At 42.5% G+C, this 26056-nt stretch overlaps 1 protein-coding gene across 1 annotated transcript in view; it reads right to left on the bottom strand.

The window, feature by feature from the left end:
• Positions 1-20684, bottom strand: part of KCNIP4 (potassium voltage-gated channel interacting protein 4) — a 1210338-nt gene extending 1189654 nt beyond the window's left edge. The window contains exon 1 of the mRNA XM_065878086.1: positions 20480-20684. Coding sequence (XP_065734158.1) covers positions 20480-20540 — 61 coding nt within the window. The 5' untranslated portion in view covers positions 20541-20684. The remainder of the gene's footprint in view (positions 1-20479) is intronic.
• Between the last annotated feature and the right edge of the window lie 5372 nt (positions 20685-26056).

Here is a 26056-nt window from a genome sequence, read left to right as displayed (position 1 = left end):
TTCTGAGCTCTTCTCATAGCTTACCTCTTCAGAGAAGCACTCCCTGGCTAATAAGCTGCAAGTAGCCACCCTATTACTCTTGGTCCATCATGCTGTTTTCCTTCCTTCACAGCAAGTATTGTTATCTGATATTTTCTTACTTCTTTATTACCTGGCTTCCTCCAAAAAACATTCTACACTGCTTGAAAGCAGGGACCTTGTCTGACTCTCTCATTACTGTGTCCCTAGACACTCCACAGATGCTCAATAAATATTTGGTGAATCAGTGAAGTTTACTGGTACCAGGGAAACTCTTCTTAACATTCCATTTGGCATCTTTAAAGAGGTACTTTCTGTTATATTCTTCATGGTTTTAAGATTAATCAGGAAATACATTTTGAAGCCAATTCTCCCTTCATTCAATCAAGAAATATTTACTGTGCCAAACGTTTTTGCTATACAAAGAAAAATGAGACAGCAGATTCATAATCTAGTGGTAGAGAATGACATGAAAATGAATAGCATAATATAAATAATGACTGATCAAACTACTAAGAGACCTACTAATGTTGGCTAGTGCAAAAGGCATCAGGAATAGAGAGAAACAAAATTAATGGTGAATACAGAGGGAAGGTGACATTTGCTATATGCCAATGAGTCAGAGGTTGAGTCCTATGAACTAAAAGAGGAAAATACTGCATTGGTTTCACTTCTCAATCCCATGTAATGACGCCCCCAAACATGACAAAGACAGAAGGAGGGATTTGTTTTTTGTATGTCATAATGTTATTACAACCTGAAAGTCGTTTTACTAAATTTAAGGGCACTACTTCCAAATGCCTTATGTGATTCAATCACACTCAATTCTATTTTTTATCATCACGCAAGGTGAAGATTAATACACCTGCAATGAAATAGATGCTCTCCTAATTCCCTCTTCCTCTGACAGCTGTTCCCCTACTCTCTGCCAGCCTCCACCCCACCCCCTCCATCAACACCCATTGCCTGTGGGCCATGATTTCCCACTACTCTCTGATCTCAGATACAAAGGAAATTCTACTAATCCTCTACCAACAGAATAGCCTGCTCACCGGCCCTCAAAGGTGCCTTATCTACTCCCCTTTCTCAACCTGCCAACCCACTTGATATACTTTTCCCTTCTGCTTCTATTACCCAAATGCCACCAATTCTCAAACTCGAGAGGCCCATCCCTTAAGCCTTCCTCTCTGGTCGTTCTAGCCCTCTGTGAGCTCATCCTTCTCTGACTACCTGCAGCATTCACTACCTTTGCTGATTATTTGGAGTTATTTCCATACCTCATGGAATTGCTGCTCAATCTTCACATTGAATTAAATCACCAAATACTCTGTAGCCAAAAAACAAGCCACCAATTCCACCCAAAGCTAAAGGAACATATAAATTAGCAAAGAAGAATGTCTGACAAATCAATATTTCAGAGGCTACTTGGTGTCTTCTTAGTTCCGGTCATTCAGAAATGCAAAATAAAGTGAGCCGAAAGTGTATGGCTCTTGGTGAAATAGTAACTATTTGGGATAATCTTCCCCTCAATTAAGCTAAAGATTATAAATCTATACCACACTGCTCAAACCCTTATCTCCGCTCACTTCTCAGAAAATGACAGTCCCTTCTGTTTCACAGAATAACCTGTAGAGTATGAAGTCCTCCCAAAACCTGACTTCTTTCCTGCTGTCTCAGAGAAGAGCCTCACCACCCTATACTCCTTCTCAAGCCCCACCTGTCCACCTGCCCACTTATTCATTTAGACAAGAGATATTTAGGCACTGGGGATACAAATATGACAACAAACTATCCCTGGCCCAGAAGAACTCAGTCTCTTAGGGGAGACAGACATAGCAATAAAATATTGCACAAATAACAGCACTCAGGAAGAGTGAACTATATCCATCAATGCAGCTAGATCTCCTGATAAGACATAATAACTGAAAAAGCCTTAAAATACACTATTTGTGCAAATTTTAAAACACGCACATTGCTGTAGTCTGAATGTCTGTGTCTGTGTCTGTGTCCGTGTCCCTCCCTCCTCAAATTCATACGTTGAAATCCTAACCTCCCAGTGTGATGGTATTAGTAGGTGGGGTTTGGGGGATGTGATTAGGCCATAAGGGTGGAGGCCTCATGAGTGGGATTAGTGCTTTTATAAGAGAGACCCCACAGAGCTCCCTAGCCCACTTCAGCCACATGAAGATACAAGGAGAAGTCTGTGGCCCAGAAAAGTGCCCTCGCAAGACCACGCTGGCACTCTGATCTCAGACTTGCAGCCTCCAGAGCCATGAGCAACAAATTTCTGTTTATAAGCTACCCAGTCTGTGGTATTTTATTACAGCAGCCCAAAAGGAATAAGGGAAACGTGAAACGTATGACACGCAGTTCATGCACACTTACACTTGCAGATAAAAGGATATTAAGGTAAACTGGAAGGATGCACACCACATCTATGGTAATGGTTGTAGCTGCAGGAAAGAGGGGACAGGAAGGGGAACACGGAAGGTGACAAAATGGTTGTCAACTTTATTATTAACATTTTGTTGCTGTCATGTAAAGAAGGCTGGAAGCAAATAATCTTGTAAAATTATTAATTATCAGTTTTGGGTAGGAAATCCTCAGGGGCTTATTAATCTCTATACTTTTCTGTATTTTTACAAGTAGTTCAGATGTCAATAGACAATTGCAGAAGGGCTTTATGTGCCATATACAAGGCAGAATGGTGATATAATAGAAGAATGATTCTCTCTCTTGTGTTTTCAGGCCACAGCTCTCCACTGCCAGGTCAATGCCTACACACATGCCCAAATTTATCATTTAACTAAATGAATCTGCGAGCAGTTATTCCCTCAAGCAACTGCTCCACCTCTCCCACTTTCCTTCACAACTAAACTTCTTAGAAGAGTTGCCTACACTTGCTCTCCTTTGTTTCCTCGCTCACACCCACACCCACTGCAATCTGGCTTCTGCCCCACTTAAAATTGCTTCAACCTCCTAACTGCCAAATCCTTTCGGTTCTCATTTTACCTAACCACGCAAAGCACTTAAGATAATTGACCAAGTACTGGAAAAGTTTCCTTCCCGTGGCTGCCACTGCTTCTACCTCCCTTTATGATCCATCTCTGACTCCTTTCGCTGGTGCCTTCTCCGGGGACAGCCACTTGATTCTAGTCTGTCTCCTAAGATGCCAAGCTGAGCTCTGTTCTCTCCCTAAATGATTCCCTCCGTTCTCATGACTTTCCCTGCAATCCACCGGCTCCTAAATCTGTATTTCTAGCCCCTTCTGAGATCTAGACACATACCTTCAATTGCTAGCTGGCTTTTTCCTACATTCTCTACCTGTGTCTCAATCCAAGACAACCATATCCTCAAGAATTCTCACTGAAGGTTAAAGCTAAGAACGCGGACAGCTTCCGGACTCCTACTTTTCTTATCCGCATACCAATGTTTAGTGACTTACTGCAACACAACTCTTGAACCCATCACCTTGTCTCCACCTGCCACATTGCTTTAATTCAGGTCTCCCACTCCAAACTGTCTGCCCTACTTTTCTAACCAGCCCCCTTGACGTCTATGGAATTATATCCATCATTTCTCCCTAAAACACAAATAAGTGTCATTCCCTTGCTTAACATCCTTCAATAGCTCCCCACTGCCTGCATATTTTAATTTTAACTCCCCAGGCAAAAATGCAATGGCTTGAAACAATCTACCACCATCCACCCTTCCAGCCTCACTTTGGGGTATATCTCCCCACACTGCCAATATTCAGTCCACCTGGATCCTCTCACCATTCCCTGGACGCGGTTTGAGTTTTCATAAAAATCTGGGCCTTGGCACAGGCTGTTCTAACTACTTCGGAATCCCTTTCTCTCTCTTCTGCTGGTTTTTGTGATAGTTGATTCATTCAACAAACATTTGGAACCTACTACGGGAAGGCCCTGTTCAAGGAGCATGGGATATACAGTGAACAAAATAGCCCATCTCTACGCTCATGGAGCCTAAAAAATTCCAGAGGATTGAATTGCAGTCAGCAAATCTGAGGCATGATTTGGAGGTGTTCGTTTAAATCATTAGTAAGTCTAACACGAAATGAGAATGTTAACACATACGACTGTGGTGGCTTTCGCATGTCATTGTAGCTCATCCTCTGCAACTAGATCTTATCTTTCACTCCTTTGCAACCCCATGAGTACCAGTTACACACATGTGCACATCCTATAGACTCTTTAAAATTTAAGGCTCAGCCCTTCCTTGATGGAAATTATCCCTTCCCATGAAGGCCTGAAGGAACCTTTCCATTAAAGGGTTTGCAATTACACATTGCAATTGGGTAGACACTGTTGACCCAGGTTCCCCGCAAATCAGCAGGCATCAGACCCACACTGCATGGGTTCATGAAATAGAAATAATAACAGGTGAGCTCTCTGTGGTTGAGTCAGAAAATGTCCATACGTTAGTGCTGATAACCCATACTGTTGTAACACACTCTTTCTGCGTTGAGTTTTCCACTTTATTTTTTTCAATTTAGCGGACACTAGCTCATGTGTGTCTCGTGTAAACTTGGGGTATATGTAGACAGAGATTGAGCCTTCTCTGGAATTGTAACATCCATCATGCATGAAGCAGTGGAAAACTCAGAATGCAGAAAGAGTATGCCAGAAACAAATCAGGACAAAGATGAGTCCGAACAGTGCAGAAAAGTTCTCAGTTGGGATGGGGATGGCTGCAACTGGCCCGAAGCACTGAGGAAGGGTGAATAGTTAATAACAGCGTTGCAAGGTAGCATTACCCTGCAACACTTGATGTCTGTAGAAGTAAACACATAAATACTTATGGAAGTTAACCATTGATAACTGCACATCATTTATAGTTCTTTGCCACTCACGGTTTTGTCCTAGGCTATAAACTCAAGTATATTACACTCTTCTCTTTATACTAGTCAAGAATAGATAGAAATGCCTCCGTGAGAGGTTATCAGGATCAAACCTTTTGGGTTTGACATGACTCTTTCCAGCATGCTTATTATTACCTAAGAAAAGAAAGAAGTTAAGCTTTACTAATAATTAGTATACACACTTCTTGAAGTATGTGTATAATTTATGACGAAACCTATAAAAATGAAAGTACATGCTCCAAATATTTTTACAGATAGGGTACAAGTTCAGAACACCTTGGAGACTGCTGACCTAGACACTACATGGCTAGCCAAGAGTTCTAAATCACAGAAAAGAATCAGATTTCAGATGGTAGGCAAGGCAGAAGAGAAAAGGTAAATGGAAAAACAAAATACCAAAAAAGAACAAGAAAATAATTTCAGATGCCAGAAAGGCAAGATCAACAGTTTGCTGGTCACCGGGATAACCGCATTACACTTTTTGCTGAGTGTACGGCCCAAGGCCAGAAGATGTGATGTAGTTATTTGGTTATTTTGTTCCCCTGCTTAACACCTCTGATCACTCCTCATTGCCCTTAGGGTAAAGTCCAAGTCTTTAATAAAACTCAAACTCAACCATCTGGCCCTACCTGCCTCTTCAGCATTTATCTCCAGTCTCTCACTCTTTTTTTTTTTTCTGGACATTTTTAGTTCAAGTATGTTCTCCAATCTTGTTTCTACCTCTAAGTATCATTCAGGGGTCAACTTAATTTACACTCCCTTTAGGAGTTGTTTTCTGACCCCTAAAACGTATTCAGTTTTTTCCCATGTGTTCCTATAGCACCTTTTGTTTACTGTTCTGAAATTCTCATCCTGCTGCTAATGCATTGTTGAAGGTCTCTACTCCTTGCTAGCCATTTGTGTAGACAGAGGTGGTATCTGTATCCCCCAAGCACCCAGCACAATGTTTGATTTATAATACATGCTAAATAAATGTGCTGACTAGAGTGAACTTGAGTGAAGTGTGTCCTGAGACTCAGGGAGAGAGGGAGAGAAAGAGAAGGAAAAAAATTTCTTTGAGCTCCCTAAGTGCTTGCTTATTGCATTTCAAGATGGCAGAATTTTGAGGCTCACCTAACAGTTATAACAATATTTGACTGCTTTTCTGTCAGTACATTTAGAGGCACTTCATTATCCATTGGTCAACAAATATTTGAACACCACTGTGGGTCCTGGAAGTGTGCACAGCCTCTTTACTCTGGCTTGGCAGATACCAAACAATTAATTAAAACTGTATTCCTTAAGGAACAGTAGTAATAGGATTCATGACTTATTGTGGCAGGATGGAGGATGATGGCTGGAGTCCATGGCTTGCAGTAATGCTATATAGTCTCATTTGGTTAGCCTCAGCAAGATTGCCTGTGCCCAGTGTCCACAGGGTGGGTGGGAGACGTGATGCAGAATCAAGTAGTCCAGGGAGGGGAGGCAATGGAGCGAGGGCAGCTGTGCAAGTAGAATGCTCTCCGAATCAAAATCATATCTTTTCATGGGATAATACACATCCTTCAAAAGCTTCCCCGTGTACGGCACTTCCAATGCCCAGTTTGCCCAGACCCTCACCTGCCACTAGCTTGCCCACATCAATCACTTCCATCAGCCCTTCAACTCAGGCTCAGGGAGGCCCTGCAGGTTGTTTTCATTCAAACCCTTCAAGCATGAATGGTTCTTTTTCCCAACCCACAAAGCTGGGTATCAAGGCGTTTCCCATGCAGCATCACTTGAATTGGGTCCTGGCTTTGGATCTTTACCTTGGACATGATCTAGAAATCCACATGGAACTGCGTCAGGTCACTTGCCCTTTAACTCCATGTACCACAAAACAGGGCAATAGGCACTGTACCTGCTGAGCTTAGCCCAGCCCTTCCAGAACAATATCAGGTCAGCCCAGAGTGCCACTCCTCACTCACCCACAGCCCTGCCCCATCCAGGCATATTCTGTGTAGCCAGAATGTCTCAATTAGTATTGCCTTAGTTGATATCCCTGTTCTCCCATCACTAGCTGTGTGGCGATGGGTGCGCTGCTCAACCCCTTTGAGCCTCAATTCATTTGTCGATAAAAGGGATATTCAAAACTACCTGGTGTTCCCCTTACCAGGGTACACTTTTGGTACCCCAAATATAATGTTGAACATAGTACTTCTGGCCCTACATATACACACACACAACAGACACACACAATTTCCTTCCTCTGTCTTCCAGATAATAGCTTCCCATCATCATAAGCAAAGGCCTTTACTCAGACCCCTAAGTCGAGTATGGAGTCTGCTTATGTGTACATCTTTGACCCCGCTGCTCCTTGATCTCCCACCCAACTCCACACCCACATTCAATCAGTTACAAAGACCACCCATAATGCCACAAGAATTCTGACAAATTCATCTTCTTCCCCTCTAACACCCCTCCCCAAGTGGCCAATCCTTTTTAAAATCTGGATAACAGCAATGTCTCCTCAGCTCACCTGTCCACCTGAACCCTCTCCTCCTTTCGTCCTTCCTTCACACCAAAACAAGACAACTCTTCCTACGGCGTCGCTTTTATTATGCCATCCTCCTTCTCAGAAACCTTGACTCGTTGTCCACTGGATAAAATCCACCATTCTGAGACTCTCCCCAATCTCATTTCTCAGCCTCAGTATCTCTCAGACCAATACCGACTGCAAACTGCTGTCCCCGCAAAGCCCTTCATGCCACGCATTAAATGCTTCCTCGAAACCTCTCTAAACCCCCCTGGCCACTCACAGCCCAGCTCCTCCACAGGGTGCTCCGCAGCAGACCCCTCCAGGACTGCCTCTCCTTCCCTTCTGCCTTAGAGGACAAGATTGACCCCTTCCAAGGAGAAAGTGCCCTTCCTCACAACTCCTTCCCTCTATAACTGCCCCCACACTCCCAATCTCACCACTCTCCTGACCGCCCATCCTCGGGATTAAAGGGCTTTTTCTCAGTCCAATATAATTACAAAAATGACCACAACTCACATTCATCAGGTCCTAACTATTTGCCAGGCACCACGCTGAGCACTTGATATACACATTAGTTCAGTTCGTCCTCAATGCAACCTGTCGAAATGGGTTCTTTTCATTGATTTACCATTCAACATACATTTGAGTGAATTTTAATAGGGAAGATAGTAAAAAACATAGACACAAAAATATAGTATATATAAATATCATTATAGTATATATAAACAATATCATAGTCGTATAGTATATGTAATCTTTTTTCTTTGAAAAAATATAGTATAAAAGCTATGAAGGAAAGTAGGGTCAGGGAATAGGGAGACACAGCTGAACTGTTATATTAGATGAAGTCATCAGAGAAGTAATATTTTAATGGGAATCTGAAAAAGTGAGGAAGCAAAACAAACAATGGAGTATATGGGGCAAGAATGTTCCAGGCACACATAAAGAGGCTAAGTTACAAAGAGGCCACGCGGCTTCCAAGGGTAGCAGACACCGTACCTGAACCCTAGCTCTGACCCCAGAGTCTTATCCTTAGACCCCATTCTTTATCTTCCATTAACGTTCTGCAGCAATTCACTCTGTTAACTAGCTCTGGCTTTTTGAAACTCTTTTATTCCCCATTGGTTGACAAGTATGGGCCATCCGTGTGCGGGGCACTGACTTCCATAACATTCTCCTCTCCAATTTCTTCTCCACACGTTTTCCTGATTTTACACCCATCTTCCACCCTTATTCTTCATAGCTCTAATCCTAAACTTTGTCCCCTACTCACCTTCATGTCTTCAATTACCTTTACCTATTTGCAACTGGCTCCCAAATTTGACTCGCCAGCTTAGTTTGATAGCCAGCCTCTTGGGAGTAAGGCCATCGCTCATTTATCTCTCTATTCCCAATACCCATCACAACACTGGATGCTTAATTAATGTGTGCTTCTCTAAAATCAACTAAACTTGAACTCCATGTTTCCAACTGCCTTTGGGACAGTTTGACCTGGATGCTCACCTAGCACATCAAAATCAATATTTCTAAAAATGAACATGCTATCTTACCCCCCAAAACCTGTTGCCTTCCTTGCTTCTACATCATGACACCACGAGGCACTCGTCACCAATCTCCCCATCTTTCTCCTTCCCAGTCATCCCACCCTTCCATTCCCACTGCCTTTACCATTGTTCAAACATTTATTTTCCCTCATTTAGACTAATACAACAGCCTCCTAATGACATCTTTGTCAACAGTGCAGCCTACACAGCTATGCAAAATTAATATTCCTCATTCTGTCACTCCTAAATTCAACTGGCTCCCCACTGTCTACAGAATCAAATCTCACTCGTATGTACCGGATTTCTACAGCCCAGCACCTACTGGACATCTCCATTCTGATATCCCGAAAGCTCTTAAATGTTACAGTCCCAAACTGATCTCATTTTCTTTCAACTAAACCTCCTTCTGTATTTCCCATCTTCATAAACATATGTCACCCACCAGTCACCCAAACCACAAATCTAGAAGATGACCCAGGCTGCTACTTCTCCGTCAATCCCAATTACAACCTATCATCAAGTCTTCCTGGTCTCATCCTCTGCTTATCTCATGTGTACCCTCCATCCTCCACCACATCACCAGTGCTTTACTACGATCCCAGTGTGTCTCACCTGCAATTCTACCTCAGCAGGTCTCCATGCCCACTGTTTCATTCCCCTTCGGTCCATTTGCCACATCACTGCAGTAATCTTCCCAATGTGCAAATGTGATCATGCTGTGCTCTTGACTGAAATGTATCAGTAGCTCCCCGATGCCTTCACATCCTGATGCTGACTACTGCTCCAGCTCTCCATCTTCCTTCTACCCCAACCTTCACTGAACATGGGACTTCTCACTGTCCCCTGATTGTACCACCACGTTTCCTTAGAACCAGCCTCAGAACCACAGCGTTCCCTGCCTAAAACATCCATCGTCCCACCTGCTGTCTTTACCTGGAAAACTCATTCTCATCCTCCATTCCCATCCAGTCTAGGGAGCTTACTGTGATCCTACCTACCTGAATGAGGTGACTCATATATGTCTTTCCAAAGCACTCTGTGCTTAGTGCTGCCCTAAGACTTTGACATTCCAATTACCATCTCACATGTCTATCTCTTTAACTAGATTCAGGGTTTCCCATGGGATATTTTTCACCTCTGTATTCTAGTACTTAGAACAATACTTGACAAATAATAGGTATTTTAATACGTTTTACAAAAGAATAAATTGCCTCCCATTTGGAGAATCCCCCACTGACACGTGGAGTAGCAATATTATCTAGTCTACTAGATAGTTTTTCCACATAGGACTTGTTTTGTATTTTATGTGACTCTGAAACCCATATCACTTAGTAACAAACCGTGTGATTATGAAAGGTGTACTCTGTGCTCCTTCAGCTTGTTATTTCATAGAAGACAAGGACTGCAGCTTCTGATATCCTCCATCAAGGACTTACCCCAGGGTCCTAGAAAGTATTTAGTTAGCACGTGTCTGTGAAAATGAGATAAGCCAACATGCTCTACCTAATCAATATACAATTCAGATCAAGTAGAATTCTGGGGTGGAGAAGGAAGATATGATTTAAAAGCTTAATTCCCAAACAACTAACATGCTTTTTTATTTTCTGAAATATTGACTTGCAGTGTCCCTCCTCTAGTAGGTAATTGATCAATGTGTTTCAAAGGACTGTTGAATAGCATCCTCAAAACTATTTTGAAACTACCAGAACATAAATTGCATTAAGAAGTTATAACTGTCACTGCTTGAGATCTGAAATTCTATTCTAATGATATTTATGAAAAGCCACAATCTCATGATCAGGGATCCAAGATAAACGTAACTGTGCTTTAAATTGCAGTGTTTCTAACAAATTATTTCTACAGTTCAATCTTCCCAGTGTAGTGTTTGTAGATTTTACATTGTATTTATCCTGAGAAGTGAACAAAAATCTTAAAGTATTAGGTTTTGTAGTGACCAATTTTCATTCAGAATCTATACCCACAACTTTAATTGAACTAGGAGGTTTTATATGGTTTAACTGCAAATCTGGTACTTATGTCAGAAGCACTAGCATTTATATCACCTTTGAGTTTTGCAGTTTAGGATGTGCTGCCTTTTTAAAAACTATCTTATAAAACCACCATCAAAAATGGGGTTTATTCTTTAAATAGATAGCAGGAGAATTCTCTCCCTCTGTGTCCCCGCATATGGCTGTATTTTACAGTTTCCACCTTCCTTTTTCCACATTTCCCAGCGCCTGGTTCTGAACTCTCATTATTTTATTCTTGTTTCCCAAGATTTCCCTCCCCACAACCTTCAAATTAACGTGAGGCACCTGTGTTTCAGAACCTGCACCAACTCTCTCAGAAATCACAACTTCAGCAGGAAACTATGATGAAACTGGACCAAGCGAGAAAAGGAAATAGGAAACAGATTGCAATAATACCACGCAGCCCAGAAGGAAGCCTCAAATTAAAGGGCGTTTGGGGAAATAGATGATACAAAAGGAGTATTTGAGGAATTCTTGGAAAGGATGCAAGAAAGACTTAGCGAATCTGATGTTCACAAGTGCTCACAGTATTAAATCAGGTATAATAATATCCTTATGATAAATGATTGACTCTATAAAGTCACATTTAAGAATTAGAGTGATATTCTACTTAATTTTTTTTAACATCTTTATTGGAGTATAACTGCTTTACAATGGTGTGTTAGTTTCTGCTTTACAACAAAATGAATCAGTTACATATATACATATGTTCCCATATCTCTTCCCTCTTGCGTCTCCCTCCCTCCCACCCTCCCTATCCCACCCCTCCAGGCGGTCACAAAGCACCGAGCTGATCTCCCTGTGCTATGCAGCTGCTTCCCACTAGCTATCTACCTTACGTTTGGTAGTGTATATATGTCCATGCCTCTACTTAATTTTTTAAAATCCTACACTAACTTGAAATGCCTCTTCCTTTACCAGAACATTATTTAAACTGGCAAATAAAGAGCTAGGCATTTTCAGTTCCTTTGTGACTACCTTTAAATAGAAGTTATTACTCATTTTGTATTCTCCAAGCATCAAAATCATGTTTGTTTTATGAAAAAAGTGCACTTCTTCACAGACTCCCAGCATCATAGGTTTTAAAAATCTTTAAAATGGCTTAGATAATGTCACAATGTATTTAAGTGGTGGACACATAAACCCATATTACAGGAGAATGGAAGGCAGGAAAATATTGGACGATAGAACAAATATAGAATTTTGAGCTCAGTTCTTTTGATATCTTTATTTTGTAAGATCCCAAAGAGAGAAAAATCAAGTTCAATATCACTGCTTTCACTGCATCCACTTGGAAAGGAATGGCACTTATTATCAACTGGAGGTAATCTTGCTTTTCAACATCCATCTCGCTTCATCTTTATGTCTGTATGGCAACGAATATCTTAAAATATACATGTTTATTTATTTCTCCCCTACTCGACTCTAAATACCTGGTGCATACTCAGTAAATATCTCTTGAATAAACCGTAAGGTCTCTAAAGGCAGTCTCTACATCTCACTCATCCCAGCACCAAGTAGTTTCATTGTAAATACATACTTTTGCTGATTAATCTCATTTCATCATTACGGAATGCATCCCTGTAACCTACAAATGGATATAATCACCACCAACTTATAGGTGAAGAAAGAGGAACAGCAACGTGATACTCAGTAGCTATTTTATATGTTCCCATGTTCCCACCTTTCTGAATTAAATAAAATTGCTCTAAATCAAACTTGTTCTCAGGACTGGATTATTTTTGAAATGTCTGTTTGTTATTTCTATATTATTGTTTGGGTTTTTTTCCAAACTCCCTGCAGACACAACACGGAGACCTAATGATCCCATTTCCACAGTGATGGAACGGATTGGAGTACGAGAGGGTATCTCCACCTTTAGGGTATAACCATAATATAAAATGCTTTTATTCATTCAACACTTCCCTGGAGCACTTACCACGTACAAAACATGGATAAGAGGTATGGGCTAGATTAATTTTTTTGTGAGTAGTTTCTCATGGTATTCTACTGAAAATTTAATTAAAGTACAAAAAAGTTACAACCCCAAATAAAGCCCCTGGCAGGATATCTATTCTGAGATGTAGGTCAGTTTAATAGCTACATGTGCTATTTTCACCCAATTTTACTATGAAGCTCATGAAGACTTTTGGAAGTCACATTTTCTCTGGTTTAAAAAAAATCATATTTGGGGACATTCTTCAGGGCACCCGGGCATCTGTAATACAGTGTGCAGATGCTAATATAATGAAGACATGAGAGAGAGAGAGAGAGAAAGAGAGAGGGAGGGAGAGGGGGAGGAAGGGAGGAAGCATGCATAGTCATTAGACTGCAGTAGTTACTATATCAGTCAAATCTGATTTTGATTCCTATTTGGGCTACAGAGAATGTCATTTCTTAAATAAGCTGCTTCACTCAAAAGATCCTTCAAATATTAAGAAGTGTTGACATCTGGGGATGAAGTCTACTGCTTCTCCAAAACCTTTTTAGAGTAAAGATCTATAAAAAATTGCCAGTTCGAATTCCCTGAAGACTTTTTATCCACTGTTCATGAGCAGACACTGCCTGAACACCTGGGGGGACACTTTCCTAACTAGCTAGTCCAAATTCCAGGTAACCAAAAAGTTATGCACTGTTACTGTAAAATGGGTTGACTACTTATTTTTACCTAAATAAATAATTAGGGTAGACTATGTAGGAGAGAGAAGTTTCCAAAAGGTCAATAATATATCCAAAGGGACAACCTATTTCCAATGGGACAGTCATCCAACCACACTGGCTGTGTCCATTAGAGAAGAAAAATCAGCCCTTAACATATCGGCATGAAGGCCAAGTGCTCAATATGGCAAATTTTACATTTATATCCGTGTTCACATTATTCATTAGATGGTCAGAGTGTACAAAGAAGTTACATGTGTAAACGCGGAGAGTCTCCCTGTTTTTCAGACTTTCTAATGATACGTGGATATGTATGTGTATAGAGCAGCCTACAGCAAAGAAACTAGGCAAGAAGGGAGACAGCCCCAGCGGTGAGAGTAAAAAATACTGAACCTCATCTCATCTCAGCCCTGCCATGGTTTCCGCAGCTCTGCCAATTCCCTCCCAACACAGCCTGATTCTGTGAAGTCTGATGTGAAAGAAAATGCGCCGGAGGAAGTGGATGTGTATATATTGAATGATCTTTCAGTTTTTCCATTCCTTTCCACAGCCACTGCTATAACGAAAGGATTTATCGTCTGATGAAGATAATGATGGTAATAATAATGGCAGACACGGTGGTGTAGCCAGTTAGGCTCTGGGTTGGGAAACGTTAAGGCCTATTCTCTGTAACACTAACTCAGACTAGTATCGACAATCACGGTCATGATTCAGAGTGAGTACTTAACTCATGTTTCCACTCTTTTATTGGAAGGGGAACCAGGAGAGCTGATAATCACTAACTGGGGGGTCCCGTGAACTACCGATCCTAGGGGTGATAAGTCTGGAAGGTATTAAGGATGAGGGACAGTCATAGCAACAGTATCCAAAGATGACACTGCCTATTGCTCTAAATACACAGAAAACACTGGTTACTTATTAAGCTCTTCTTTGGAAATGATGTAAACTCTCACAGCCATGCATTACAGATGCAAGAACGTGCACAGTTCCGAACAGCACTATCTTGGTGTCAGAGGACTCTGCTCACAGACCTGGCCCACTGAATGGGAAAGACAGAACCAAGAAACAACTCCACTTCCGGTAGGCGGCTGAACGAGCAAACAAAGGTGAATTGTAATTTTGGGTCTTTGATGGGTCTACCATTGGGCAGTGTGGTTTAAATTCCGTAACTACATTTTAAGCACCTACTATTTTTTGAAGCACTGTGCCAGTCATCCGCAGGGGTACAAGACTTAGCAATTCATGTATTGTACTCGCCATCAAGGAGTTACAACTTAAGACTGCACACCAAACAAATATACATAGCGTATTCTGCCTTGTTATTCAGATATCAGTCAAAATGGAAGGAGAATGAGCAACGAAAATTCAAAGTGTAATTCTTCAGGGAGGACACAGGGAGAAATCAGTAAGGCTGCATTGAAAAGGACACGCATTTGAGATGAGTCTTGAAGGACGTGTGCGATGTTGAGCATTCAACAATGTTCAGTGGGTAATGGTGGGGCAGGAAGTTCGTTCTAAACAGAAGGTACAACATGAGATAGGTGTAGGGACTAGAGAACAATTCAGTTTAGCAGGTCAAGGTGTAGCCCTAGAAGAGTCATGAAAAGAAAATGTTGGGATACAGGACTGTCACCATGGAAACCTTGACTATCAAGCTAAGAAAACAGTATTTTTAGTTCCATAAGTAATGGCAAGGATTTTGCATACAAAGAGAAGGACCTGACTCAAATCAGGTTTTAGTAAATTTATTTGGTTGGGAGCGGGGAGCGGCACTTAGTGCAAATAGGAGACAGCCATGACGGCCTGGGAAATAATATAATCTTGAGTGATGCAATGGGAGTTGGAGGGGGGAGCTGGACATAAAAGCTAGAAGAGAATCAGAAGAGAATTAGTAAGGCTTGGTGACTGATTCCACGTGGAAGGGGAGGGAAGAATCAAGGTAGGAAGTACCATACAGAAGGAAACACTTTGCTTTATTTTATAACTGCATACCTCAGAAAATGATGTCACCATTATCAAAATTTGGACAAGAAATTATTCTTAGAGGAGAGGATATGTCTTTTCTGACATACTGATTTCGAGGCGCTGGTAAAACTTGCTCATAGGTCTGACCAACAGGGCATGGAAACGTCCATCTGGTAATGTGGAAAGGGGTTGGGCCAGAGCTATAGACAAAGGAGTCCTCTGCATCCAGGTAAGATGCATCAAAACCACAATTAGATTAGGGAGGGAGGAGAGAGAGAGAAGAGAATGAAGAAAGAACTTTGTGCAAAGTTGCACAAAATGAGCAAAGGCAGAAATAAGGGTCAGAAAATGAGATGTGAGAGAAGTAGGAGGAAGGAGTAGGAGTAGGAGGAGACTTCATTCAACAAATATCTGTTATTGAGCAAATACGGTATGTCAGGCTTCAGGCCAGATGCTGGGACACAGTGGTGGGCACAACACAACGGCTCTGCTCTCAGGGTTCACCGTCTTCTAAGGAGTGTGGATAAACAGCATGAAGGACTGCAGTGAGTTCAGGACAATGTGAATGGAGAAAAGACCACTAGGACCTTTAAGCAATGAACAGTTTTGCAAAAGAAGTGAGTGATTTAATGCCCAAGGGTGAATAAATGTGTAGTGGCAGATGTAGTTACATAACTTTAAAATATTTTTAAGGATGGTAAAGGCCCACTGAACAAATTAAAAATTCATTTTCCCTCCTTACCTCCATTTCTCCTTCTCTCTCTCTCACTCTCTCTCTCTCTCTCTCTCTCTCTCTCTCTCTCTCTCTCACACACACACACACAGACACACACGCACTCTTTGATCTGCCTGTAAGTCCCTAAGAAGTAAGTAAGCAAGTAAGCAAGTAAGCTTACTTAAGTAAGCAAACACACTCGGCCATGAAATATGTTCTAGAAAACCAGAGAGGACAAGAAAAACAAATAAATGGACAAAAAAAGATTAAGAAGGACCATAAACTTTAAGCCCAGAAATAGACCTTCAAAAGATTCAGCTACTATCTGGTCTATGATTCCACAGAAATCTTGCACACATGTTTGATATTGCATGGATCATTAATTTCCAAAACCATCTGTAGCCTTATTTTATGAAACTCTGCATAAGCATTGGCCAGAAAAAAAAAAGTGGAGCAAGGGGAAGAGGGTTGTTGAATTTTAACACTTCACCATATCATTTGATTAGAACCTTCTTACATCCAACAACACAGAGAAAACAGAATAATGCCTTGTGCCATAAAAAGCATCCAACAACACAGAGAAAACAGAATAATGCCTTGTGCCATAAAAAGCTTCTCCTTGGTTCAGAATAAATAGGCTTTTCACTACTACCCTTGTGGAATTACTACTCCGAGTTTGCCTTATCCTTAATAAACCCCAAACTTAAGCTGGAGCCATGATACATCCATCACACAATACAAAAATGAAGAGGATTATTCACTGCACTATTGTTGATTCCCAAACTCAGGAGCTTCCCAGGTGAAATTTGATACTGGGCCCCATACACAGAGGACAGAAAGAGACCAAAGAAAGAGGTGGACCACTCCAGATCGGCTGGTGGCAGGCTCACTAAGCAAGTGACCTTAAATACAAGGCTTGTCTTGGGCAAAGCAAGACGAGGAGATCTCCACACCTGCCCACCAGATTCTTAAAGGTTTATATAGAGGCTTTAACTAGGTTCAGTCACGTATACCACCCAGATGATCTCGACAAGTTACTCTCTCAAGGCTGTGTCCTTGAAAATGGCTTGGGCTGTGAGAAGAGTGGGCAGAACGTACATTCCAAGGACAGGGGACTGGGGGAGGGGCCTCTGATTACCCAGGTCCAGCTCTGGGTCAATTTGCGGGCCACGCCCACTCTACTACCTCCTCCAGCAACTGCTGAAACACCCACTTCCCTCCCCACTCTTAGCTGTAGACTACATCACATAACACCTGCCATCCCTACGTTACAGGGCGCAAATTAAGGACACCGATGAACAGTTTTATGGGGCTATTTCCTCTGACCTTCTTTCTGATTCTCTTTCAAGTACACCAGTGAATTGGCATCTCCCTCTCCACCAGTAGGAGGATTATGTTTGATTTTACAGCCGGGGAGCAAAATAATGGGAGTGGACAATGACATGAAAAATATATTTGGGGCAAGCTTTTGGGTTAACGTGGAAGCTGATGAGAGGGAGGGTAAAAGTGGGCAGTATGATTCCGAAGAAAGCTTCTCTACTTGTATGAAGTCACTGACAAGCGTCCACTTTCTGTTCTGCGCAGTATTAAGTGTCAACTACAGTGACTTAGAAGTGGTATTAATCAGTTAGCATATTAAACGTATTACCTGTTGAAAAGAGTGAGGAATGAGCTTTTATTAGTTATTTTATTTTCAACTTTTAGCAATGCAACACAACCCTGCTCCCATCTTTCCTGCATTTCCCTCCCTACTTTCACTTTAGTGTAGTTTTCACCTGTGTTTCTCAACAAACTGTTTTTCACAGTACTCTGGCTCTACAGTCAGGTCATAAAACACACACACACACACACACACACACACACACACTTCTCCAACTCCTGATTTCCCTCTCATCTTCATACATTCCTCTCAGTCTGATCCTCCAGTTAAATTTTGTTTAAATTTCAATTAAATCATTTTATAAACCTCCATCCAAGAGGCACATATTCAAGAGAAAAGCATCATGGTCACATAAGAAGTTATGCTAATGTCCCACTTATTTGAAAGGAAACAAGAGGTCAGGGACTACTGTTTTAAAACAAGAATTGAAACTAGAGTTGAAACCTTCAAAAATGACACTTTTCTTGTCCCAGGATTGTCAAGACTACCCTATATTTGAGCACAAATCACCAACGTACTAAAGCTTATGTTTGCTGAAAATAATATAGACTACATATCTGGGGATCATTCTCTAATATAAACTTGAAACAATTACACGAAGAACAAAATAAAAGGTGCTTAAAAAAGGTGCTTCAAACATTTTTTTTCTTTTTTCTTCTATAACAATTAACTCTAAAAACGTGTGAGTACAATTCAAGAAACAGGTGTCAAATCAATTCAAGCCAGAAAACACTTCCCTTTTGGTCCACCTGAGCCAAGATATAAATCAACATCTTTCTATTCTCCAAAGGAACAATGAACACATGTTGATTCTAGAGACGGTACTGAAAGTTATTTTTAATACATCATACTCCCCAGATGTGATTTCATTTTTCTCATTTTATCCAGTAGAGATTATGGTCACCTATGGCACTGTGAATAGACCAGACGTGCTGATTCAATCCCCATCTGGCCAATTAAAGACTAGGCCCAGCCAAAAAGCTGTTATCGCTGAGCGGCCGGACGATGCAAGCCACCCAGTTGCCCGGACTTCTGATCCTACAACCCTCTCTATCTTTGAGTACCTACTATTGCCTTGTGCATGAGTAAGTCCCTGAAAGGAGAGCTAGCTCCCTACCCTATTCTGAGTCAAAGGAACTGCAAAGACAGAGAGCCTATGAACTCAACAACTACTGAGCGCTCTACACTTAAACTGCCTTTCTGAAAAATTCAGTCTCTTCAAGATTATGAGTATCGCTCATAAAATATATACTAGACATACTTAGTTTGCAATGAGTGGCAGCTATTGTCACAAGGAAGACCTAAACTAAACATCATTACAAGTCAAATTTGGGGCTTTAAAGGTGACCGTCATATTATTTTTTCTAGCCTACAAGGACATTTTCTTTAAAATTTCACATACTAAGAAGACTAGAGTCCTCCCAGTTACAATCACCTGAACTAATGGAGGGAAGGGAAGAAAGGGAATGTGTCCAAATCTCAATGTCCATAAATTAGGGTGATGGACTCAAGTTGAAGTGGCCCCATTTCCCTGGATATAAACAGGTAGAACGTGGAAATGCCTCTTTCCTTGCAACTTTACATCAAGTGCAAGTTTTTCATAGCCATGTGTGACCCCTCATCTTATATAATCTGGGAAATGTCCGGCTTTCAAGCACTCTCAGGTTCCCTACAACACCCTTCATTCGATTTACGGCTCCTCTAAAAAACTATACACATTGAAGCTATCTAAAAACAAATCGATTCAACCGAAGAGGCTTCATTGGGTTGAGGGGGGTGGGAGATATCGTCCTGTATTTCGCTACGGATACCACTAAACTGATCAAAACGTGCCCTTTCCCTGCTTTCGCAGAATGCACAAAACTCTGAAACCAAGCTCCTTGCACAGAGTGCCCAGTACCTTTCCAAGGCTGTACTATGTATAAATTATTTCCAAGGGTCACTGAGGACCATTTTCTCTGAACACACCAAACTGAGCTGGCAAAAACAAGACATAAACGGTTCTGCTGAAGCATCTGAACTGGGAAACATTCCGCCTGTATATTACCAGGGGACCAAAACAGAGTTTTAATGAAGAAATGTTTGGGAGCATAAAGGCAACGTGGAGGGAGAGGATCAATACTATTTCAGCTCTATTTCAGCTCATTTATCCCCAGGTGTTAGGAGAAGGAAGTGTGTGGTCTAAAGTCACCTGGCAGATGCACCAACAACATGGGAAATTTTCAGAGAAGGCAAAAGTAGGCACAGGATCGCAGGGGACCCTGCCACCGGCGAGTTTCACACACACTTCAAACACCTCTTCTTCCCCGACCTGGACCTCGCATGCACCCCCTCTCCTTCGCACCCCCATTCCCGCCGCTGCCGCCTCCCCTTCCCAGTCCCACCCCGGTGACTCTTTCTCATGCAGCAGAGGCAACAAGCGTCCCCAGCCCGGGAAGGGGTCCCCGTCTGAGCTTGCAAGGGAAGGAGGGTAGAAGCGGGCGTCCGCTCCAATGCTTATTGCATCCTACCGCCTGTGGAGCTCGCCTCCTCCAGCTGAGCCGAGATGCTTTCCACCCTCCTCACATTCATCTTTGGGGACGCGGGGTGCAGGAGCGGGACTCGGGAGTCAACCGGCCCAGGGGTGTCTGGAGATGGGTCTAGCACCAGAGCGCCCTCGCCGCTCAGCCCGGGGGCGTCCGCCGCGCTGGGAGAGAGAGAGGCGACGGCAGCGGCGGCGGCTGCGAAGCGCGCGGAGCGGGGTGCAGGTGCGGGCGGAGGCCAGAGGGGGGCGCCGGGGGCGCTGCGCGGAGCTGGGCGGCGGGGGCGCGCGGGCGGCGGGCTGGAAGCGGGAGCCGCCAACCGAGAGCCCGGGAGCGAGGCGCCCCTCCCCTCTCCCGCTCCGCGCGCCGCCTCTGCCACCTGCGGCCGAGTCACCGGATGGGGGAGGGGGTGCTGGCGCGGGGGTCTGGCCACCGAGTAGCCAGACCCTAAGGAGACCGGAGGCGACTCCGAGAGTTGCCAGCGGGTTGTGAGCGGCGCCTCCCGGACCCCTTCTTGGTGCGCGCAGCGCCGGCTCCGCAGAGGGGCTCGAGGGCACCGCGCCTTCGCAGAGAACGCGCTGCCGGATCCCCCAGGGGCTCCAAGTCAAGGCTAGAGCTCGCGATGTTGCTGCGCAAAGTTAGGCTGAATTCGAAGGACACCAGATGGGAAGAGCAAGGAGATGCCTTCTCCAGAACCGGGCAGAGCGCCAGAAAGTCCTGGAACTCCTAGGCTGGAAACTTTCCCAATTGAAGTTAGAACCAGTCATGCGACTTGGCTAGGTGTTGGGAAAGGCAAGGCAGGCTCTTCCCACCCAGGGGCGCGGGCAAGGCCGAGATGAGAATGGCACCTTGGAGAGAGGGAGTGGAGGAGACTGGGGAGGCGTTTCGGACAAGCATCCATAGGGAAAGTTTCACTTGAGGGCTCCTTGGCAGCTCTGCGGGGAGGTGGCGCTCACCGCCCCGGGGAGTTCATCACGCAGTGTCACTTGCCCTCTTAAGCAAACCAAGGCCAGGGATGTTTGGGAAGATAAAGACAAATCAATAAACCACTTGTAGCCACGGTTGCTACTTGAGAAAACCAAAATCAAAATGCTGATTTCTGTGTCCCCAAAAGTCAAGGGCATGAAGCATCTTTTGAGAAGAAAGGTCAAGTTGACCAGTTCTCTGGGCTAACTGAAATAAAATTCCCTCCCACTCTCAACTGGCCATGATTTGGGTGGAAGCCCTTTATGATTCTTTTTGCAAAATCACCGGCTCTTCCTGTGCAGCACCCACACCCACCCTTAGACAATTTCACCAGCTGAAATCGTGCCCCTTACTCCGAGACTGTCTCAACTGCCATGTTCTCATCCCTCTTCCCACCCCCAACCCCTGGAGAGACATACTTGATCTCTTGCGATGCCTCTGACTTTCGTTTCAGTTCATGGTTAACGGGAGTGGTACTGACACCACCATTACCTGGGTTCAAGTCTACTGCTTACTAATTTTGTGACCTGGTGCAAATTATTTACATCAGTTGTAACAACGGGATAATAACAGCGCCTATTTTATTGGTCTTTTGTGAGGATTTAAGGGAATCGGTGGATGTAAAGGGCTTAGGGCAGTGCCTGGCACACGGGAATCTCTAATTCTGCAGAAACTCTTTCCAGAAACCACTCTCACAACTTTTACTCTACAGATGATCGCTAACACATGTCCAGCTCTAAATTCCATCATTTTCTGTCAGATAGCTTCTAAAGCTGTGTTGATTTGGGTCCAGCAGACTGGGTCAGAATCCCAGTTCCAAGTGATGCTAGTAGTGTGTCCAAGGGCTAATAACCTCCCTTTCTCATCTCTAAAATGTAGAAAGTAAAGGTGCCTGCTTCCATGAACTGTTGGAAAGATTAAATGAAGCAACATCTGTGAAGTGTTTAGAAAGGTTCTTGGCACGTGGGTAGAGTTCAGTAAGAGCTGCCACTATTATCACTATCCTGATACTTAGCTATCATCACTATCATCATCTTATTTTGTCATGATGAACTCAAAGGAGAAAAGGCATCACCGCCTTTTCCACGACAAATATACCCAACCTTCCCTCACAGTGTGGGAAGTAATATACAACTCCACTTCCATCTGCAAAATACATAGAATACTTTGTTGGACCAACCCACTTTTCAAATTTTATCCAATGAGTATTTGTCTATTTTGATCCTACTAGGTGTTTATCCCTAGACTAGCTGTAAAGAAGGCAACACAATCAGGTAAAGTAGACACTGTGCTCAAGAACTTTGCAATAAATTGTTCCTAGAATACTTGTTTGGGATCTTGGGTACCATGGAATTAATTTCTTCTTTATACAGAATTCTTTCTCTTCATGTGGATCCTGTCATTGCCAAATATCACAGGGAAAATCATCTTTTTGTTGCCACCTTTACTGTCATTTCTGGTATTTGGGACTGAAGGGCCAGGGTGACTCTGCCTTGCTTACAGCATCTTATTGGCGCTTCAGATGTCGCAACGGTTATAGAGAAGAGCTTCATATGCCACAGCATGTTGTGCCAGCCCACTGCTCCTCCTTAAAAGCTGTAGCAATCCCAGCCCCCCTCCCCCGCTTCATTCCCCCAAGATAAGCACAAAGATTCCCACAACTTCTTTGAGTAACCTTAGATGACTCATTGTGTAACATGGATACATACTGTCCCCTCAAGGAGCCATATTAAATGGTTCAGACACAGTAAAATGGGTGCAGATATAGTAAACTCACCACGTGCCAGCCTTTAATCCCAGATTTCCTGAATCTTTACAAAACACTAAGAGGAAAGCACTGTTGTCATCCCTATTTAACTAGCGAAGACATTACAACTCAGGTGAACTGGTTTGCCAATTTTTCACCAGTACTAATCAATATTTCTAGGATTTGAACCCACCAGTCTGACTTAAGAAGCCTCAAACTACTACCCTGGTCTAGGATTTAGAAACTGTGGATTCTGACATTTCCCAGCTCTGTGTCCTTCAGAAAGTCACTGATCGTTTCTAAGCTTCTGTTCCTCATCTGTTAAAAGAGGAATTTCTGCGTTGCAAGGTCGTTGTCAGGATTAAGTCAGGTAATGAAAGTGAAACTATATATAAACCTTGGAGTGTTGTAGAAGCATCCAGGATTGCTTTTATTATGGTCCTGATCTTTTATTGCCTATTACTTTTATTGTCTAGTCTTTTCTGAAAGCCCCTCACATTTCAGCACAATTCTCCCTTGCTCATCAGGACTTAATAACAATAATGGAAAACCTTCTAGTATTTAATCTTTTTGAGTGCTTACTATGATGACCTGGGTTAAAAACTCTACATCGGTATATCACTTAACACTCAGATATCACTTAACACTCAGAAGAATCACTTTATAGAGTTATTTTTACCCTGATTTTAAAATGAGACTGAGATTCAGAGAGGGTAAGCAGCCCGAGGTCAGTCAGCTCTGAAGAGCTACAGCTGAGATTTGAACCCACATTTATCTGATTACAAAACTAGAGCTTTCAGTTTCTACTGATGGTTCTGAAACAGCAGCGTACATGAGAATCACCGAAAGGCTTGGTTTGAAAACACCTGTGCTCCATCCCCCATGATGGATTCACTGAATTTGGGGTAAAGGTCTTGGAATCTAATTATTTTTTAATTAATAAATTTTATTTTTTTAAAGCAGCTTTAGGTTTACAGAAAAACTGGTCCAAAAGTATAGAGTTCCCATACACCTCCTCTCCTCCTGCCCAGTTTTCCCTATTATTAACATCTTGCATTGGTGCAGTACATTTGTTACAAATGAACCAATAATACATCATTATTAACTAAAGTCCACAATTTAAGATAGAACTGGTAGCCTTATGAAGAGGAGGAGAAAGAGAGGTAGCTTGGAGGAAAGGCCACGTGAGGACAAAGCAACCGTCTGCAAGCCAGGAAGAGAACATCCCCCAGAAACCAAAACCTGCCCCAACCTTGATCTTGGATTTCCAGTCTCTAGAACTGTGAGAAAATGAATTCCTATTGTTCAAGCCACACAGTCTATGGAATTTTGTTATGGCAGCCTGAGCAGACTAATACACACCTCAAGACCATACCTTGAGAAATCACTACTCTACAGCAGAGGTAACTAAGTCACGTGTAGCATCTGGGAGCTTGTCAGAAATTCAGAATCTGGGGCCCCATTCCAGACCTCCTGAAGCAGTATTCTTACTTTAACAACATTATCGAGTGGTTCTAGGTATGCAGAGGAAAGTGAGACACTGCTCATCAAGACACTGATATGTGTAGTGCCTCCTTGGAGGCACCCAGAGCTCAATGGACATGAGAGGAGGCTGGTGCTATAATCACAACCAATTTATAGCATTTTCCCCCAAGTGAGACGACCCTGTTTAATTTTCGTGGCAGTCCCTACTCAGATGGATATAATTGTTTATTGCCTCATTAGGTTTCAAGCAGCAAATACTCACAACCTTGATCATCTGACTACACTTGCAAATTGCTTTGTGACTCTTGATCTCTCTTGTGATTATAATAATCAGCAAAAATAATCTACTTTGAGATCCTCACATTAAAGGGAATATGAATATGCCACGATGAGACAAAAATGAGGTAAAAGTTTTAGGGCAGCAAGCTGAATTCTGACATTCCTGTAGGATTTCTGTATTCCGTAGCTGAAGTGGTCATTAGAGCTCTGAAAGGTAGACAGGTCAGATTTTATTATCCCCATTTCGCAGATGAAGAAACGAGGGCCCAAGGAAAGTATGCGACTTCCTCGCATTTTCACAAGGAGCATGGGGTACAGCCAGGACACAAACCTTCATCATCTGACATCTTTCAACACGTGTGCTATAAGCCTTGCCAAGTTTATATAAGCTGGAGCACTGCCAAATGAACTGCAATTCTCTAAGAAGCAAAATTCAGATTTGCCTGCAACTTTGTCTTTAGGATAAATCCATATTATAAATGTAAAATTATTATATCGCTTAGCTGCATTTCTCCTGACTTCTGAACTTCAGGCAATCCACTAACGACATTCTCTATGTGGCAGGAAAGGTGATTAGGGGATTTGCTGCGGAACAGAAATTTAGTTTAGCCTGGGAGCCCTGTAAGAACTGAAAGTTAAATCATTAATGAAGTTAATGCTGCAAAGGTTTTAACTAAATTCCGTATCTCTAGGTTCTATATTTGAACTGTATGTTCTTATTGGGGGATATGTTCATTAAGTTCCAAACCACTTTGTACCTTTTATCCTTGTATTTTCTTTAATTGCTCATTGTACTGCCTTTATACTAAAACCAGGTTCTTGGGGAGTAAGAATCTGCTAGTTTATCTATTAGCAGTTTGAATGAAACTATCCAAAAATGATTTCACTGTGACTAAATGAACCTGTTTCTAGGGTGTTCTTTTTAATCAAAAGTTGGAATTCGCTGAAAACTGAATTTCATTCTAAATCACTTATTTTCTTCAAATATCTGAATCAAACAGATTATGTCCTTAAAAAAGAGGAAAATGCATTTCTTTGTGTGCGTGTGTGTGTGTGTGTGTGTGTGTGTGTTTGTGTCTGTGGTTCAA

Source organism: Phocoena phocoena, chromosome 5, assembly GCF_963924675.1.
Source record: "Phocoena phocoena chromosome 5, mPhoPho1.1, whole genome shotgun sequence".
Lineage (NCBI taxonomy): Eukaryota > Metazoa > Chordata > Mammalia > Artiodactyla > Phocoenidae > Phocoena > Phocoena phocoena.
The sequence above is the reverse complement of the archived record's forward strand: the minus strand, read 5'-3'. Positions and strand labels throughout refer to the sequence as shown.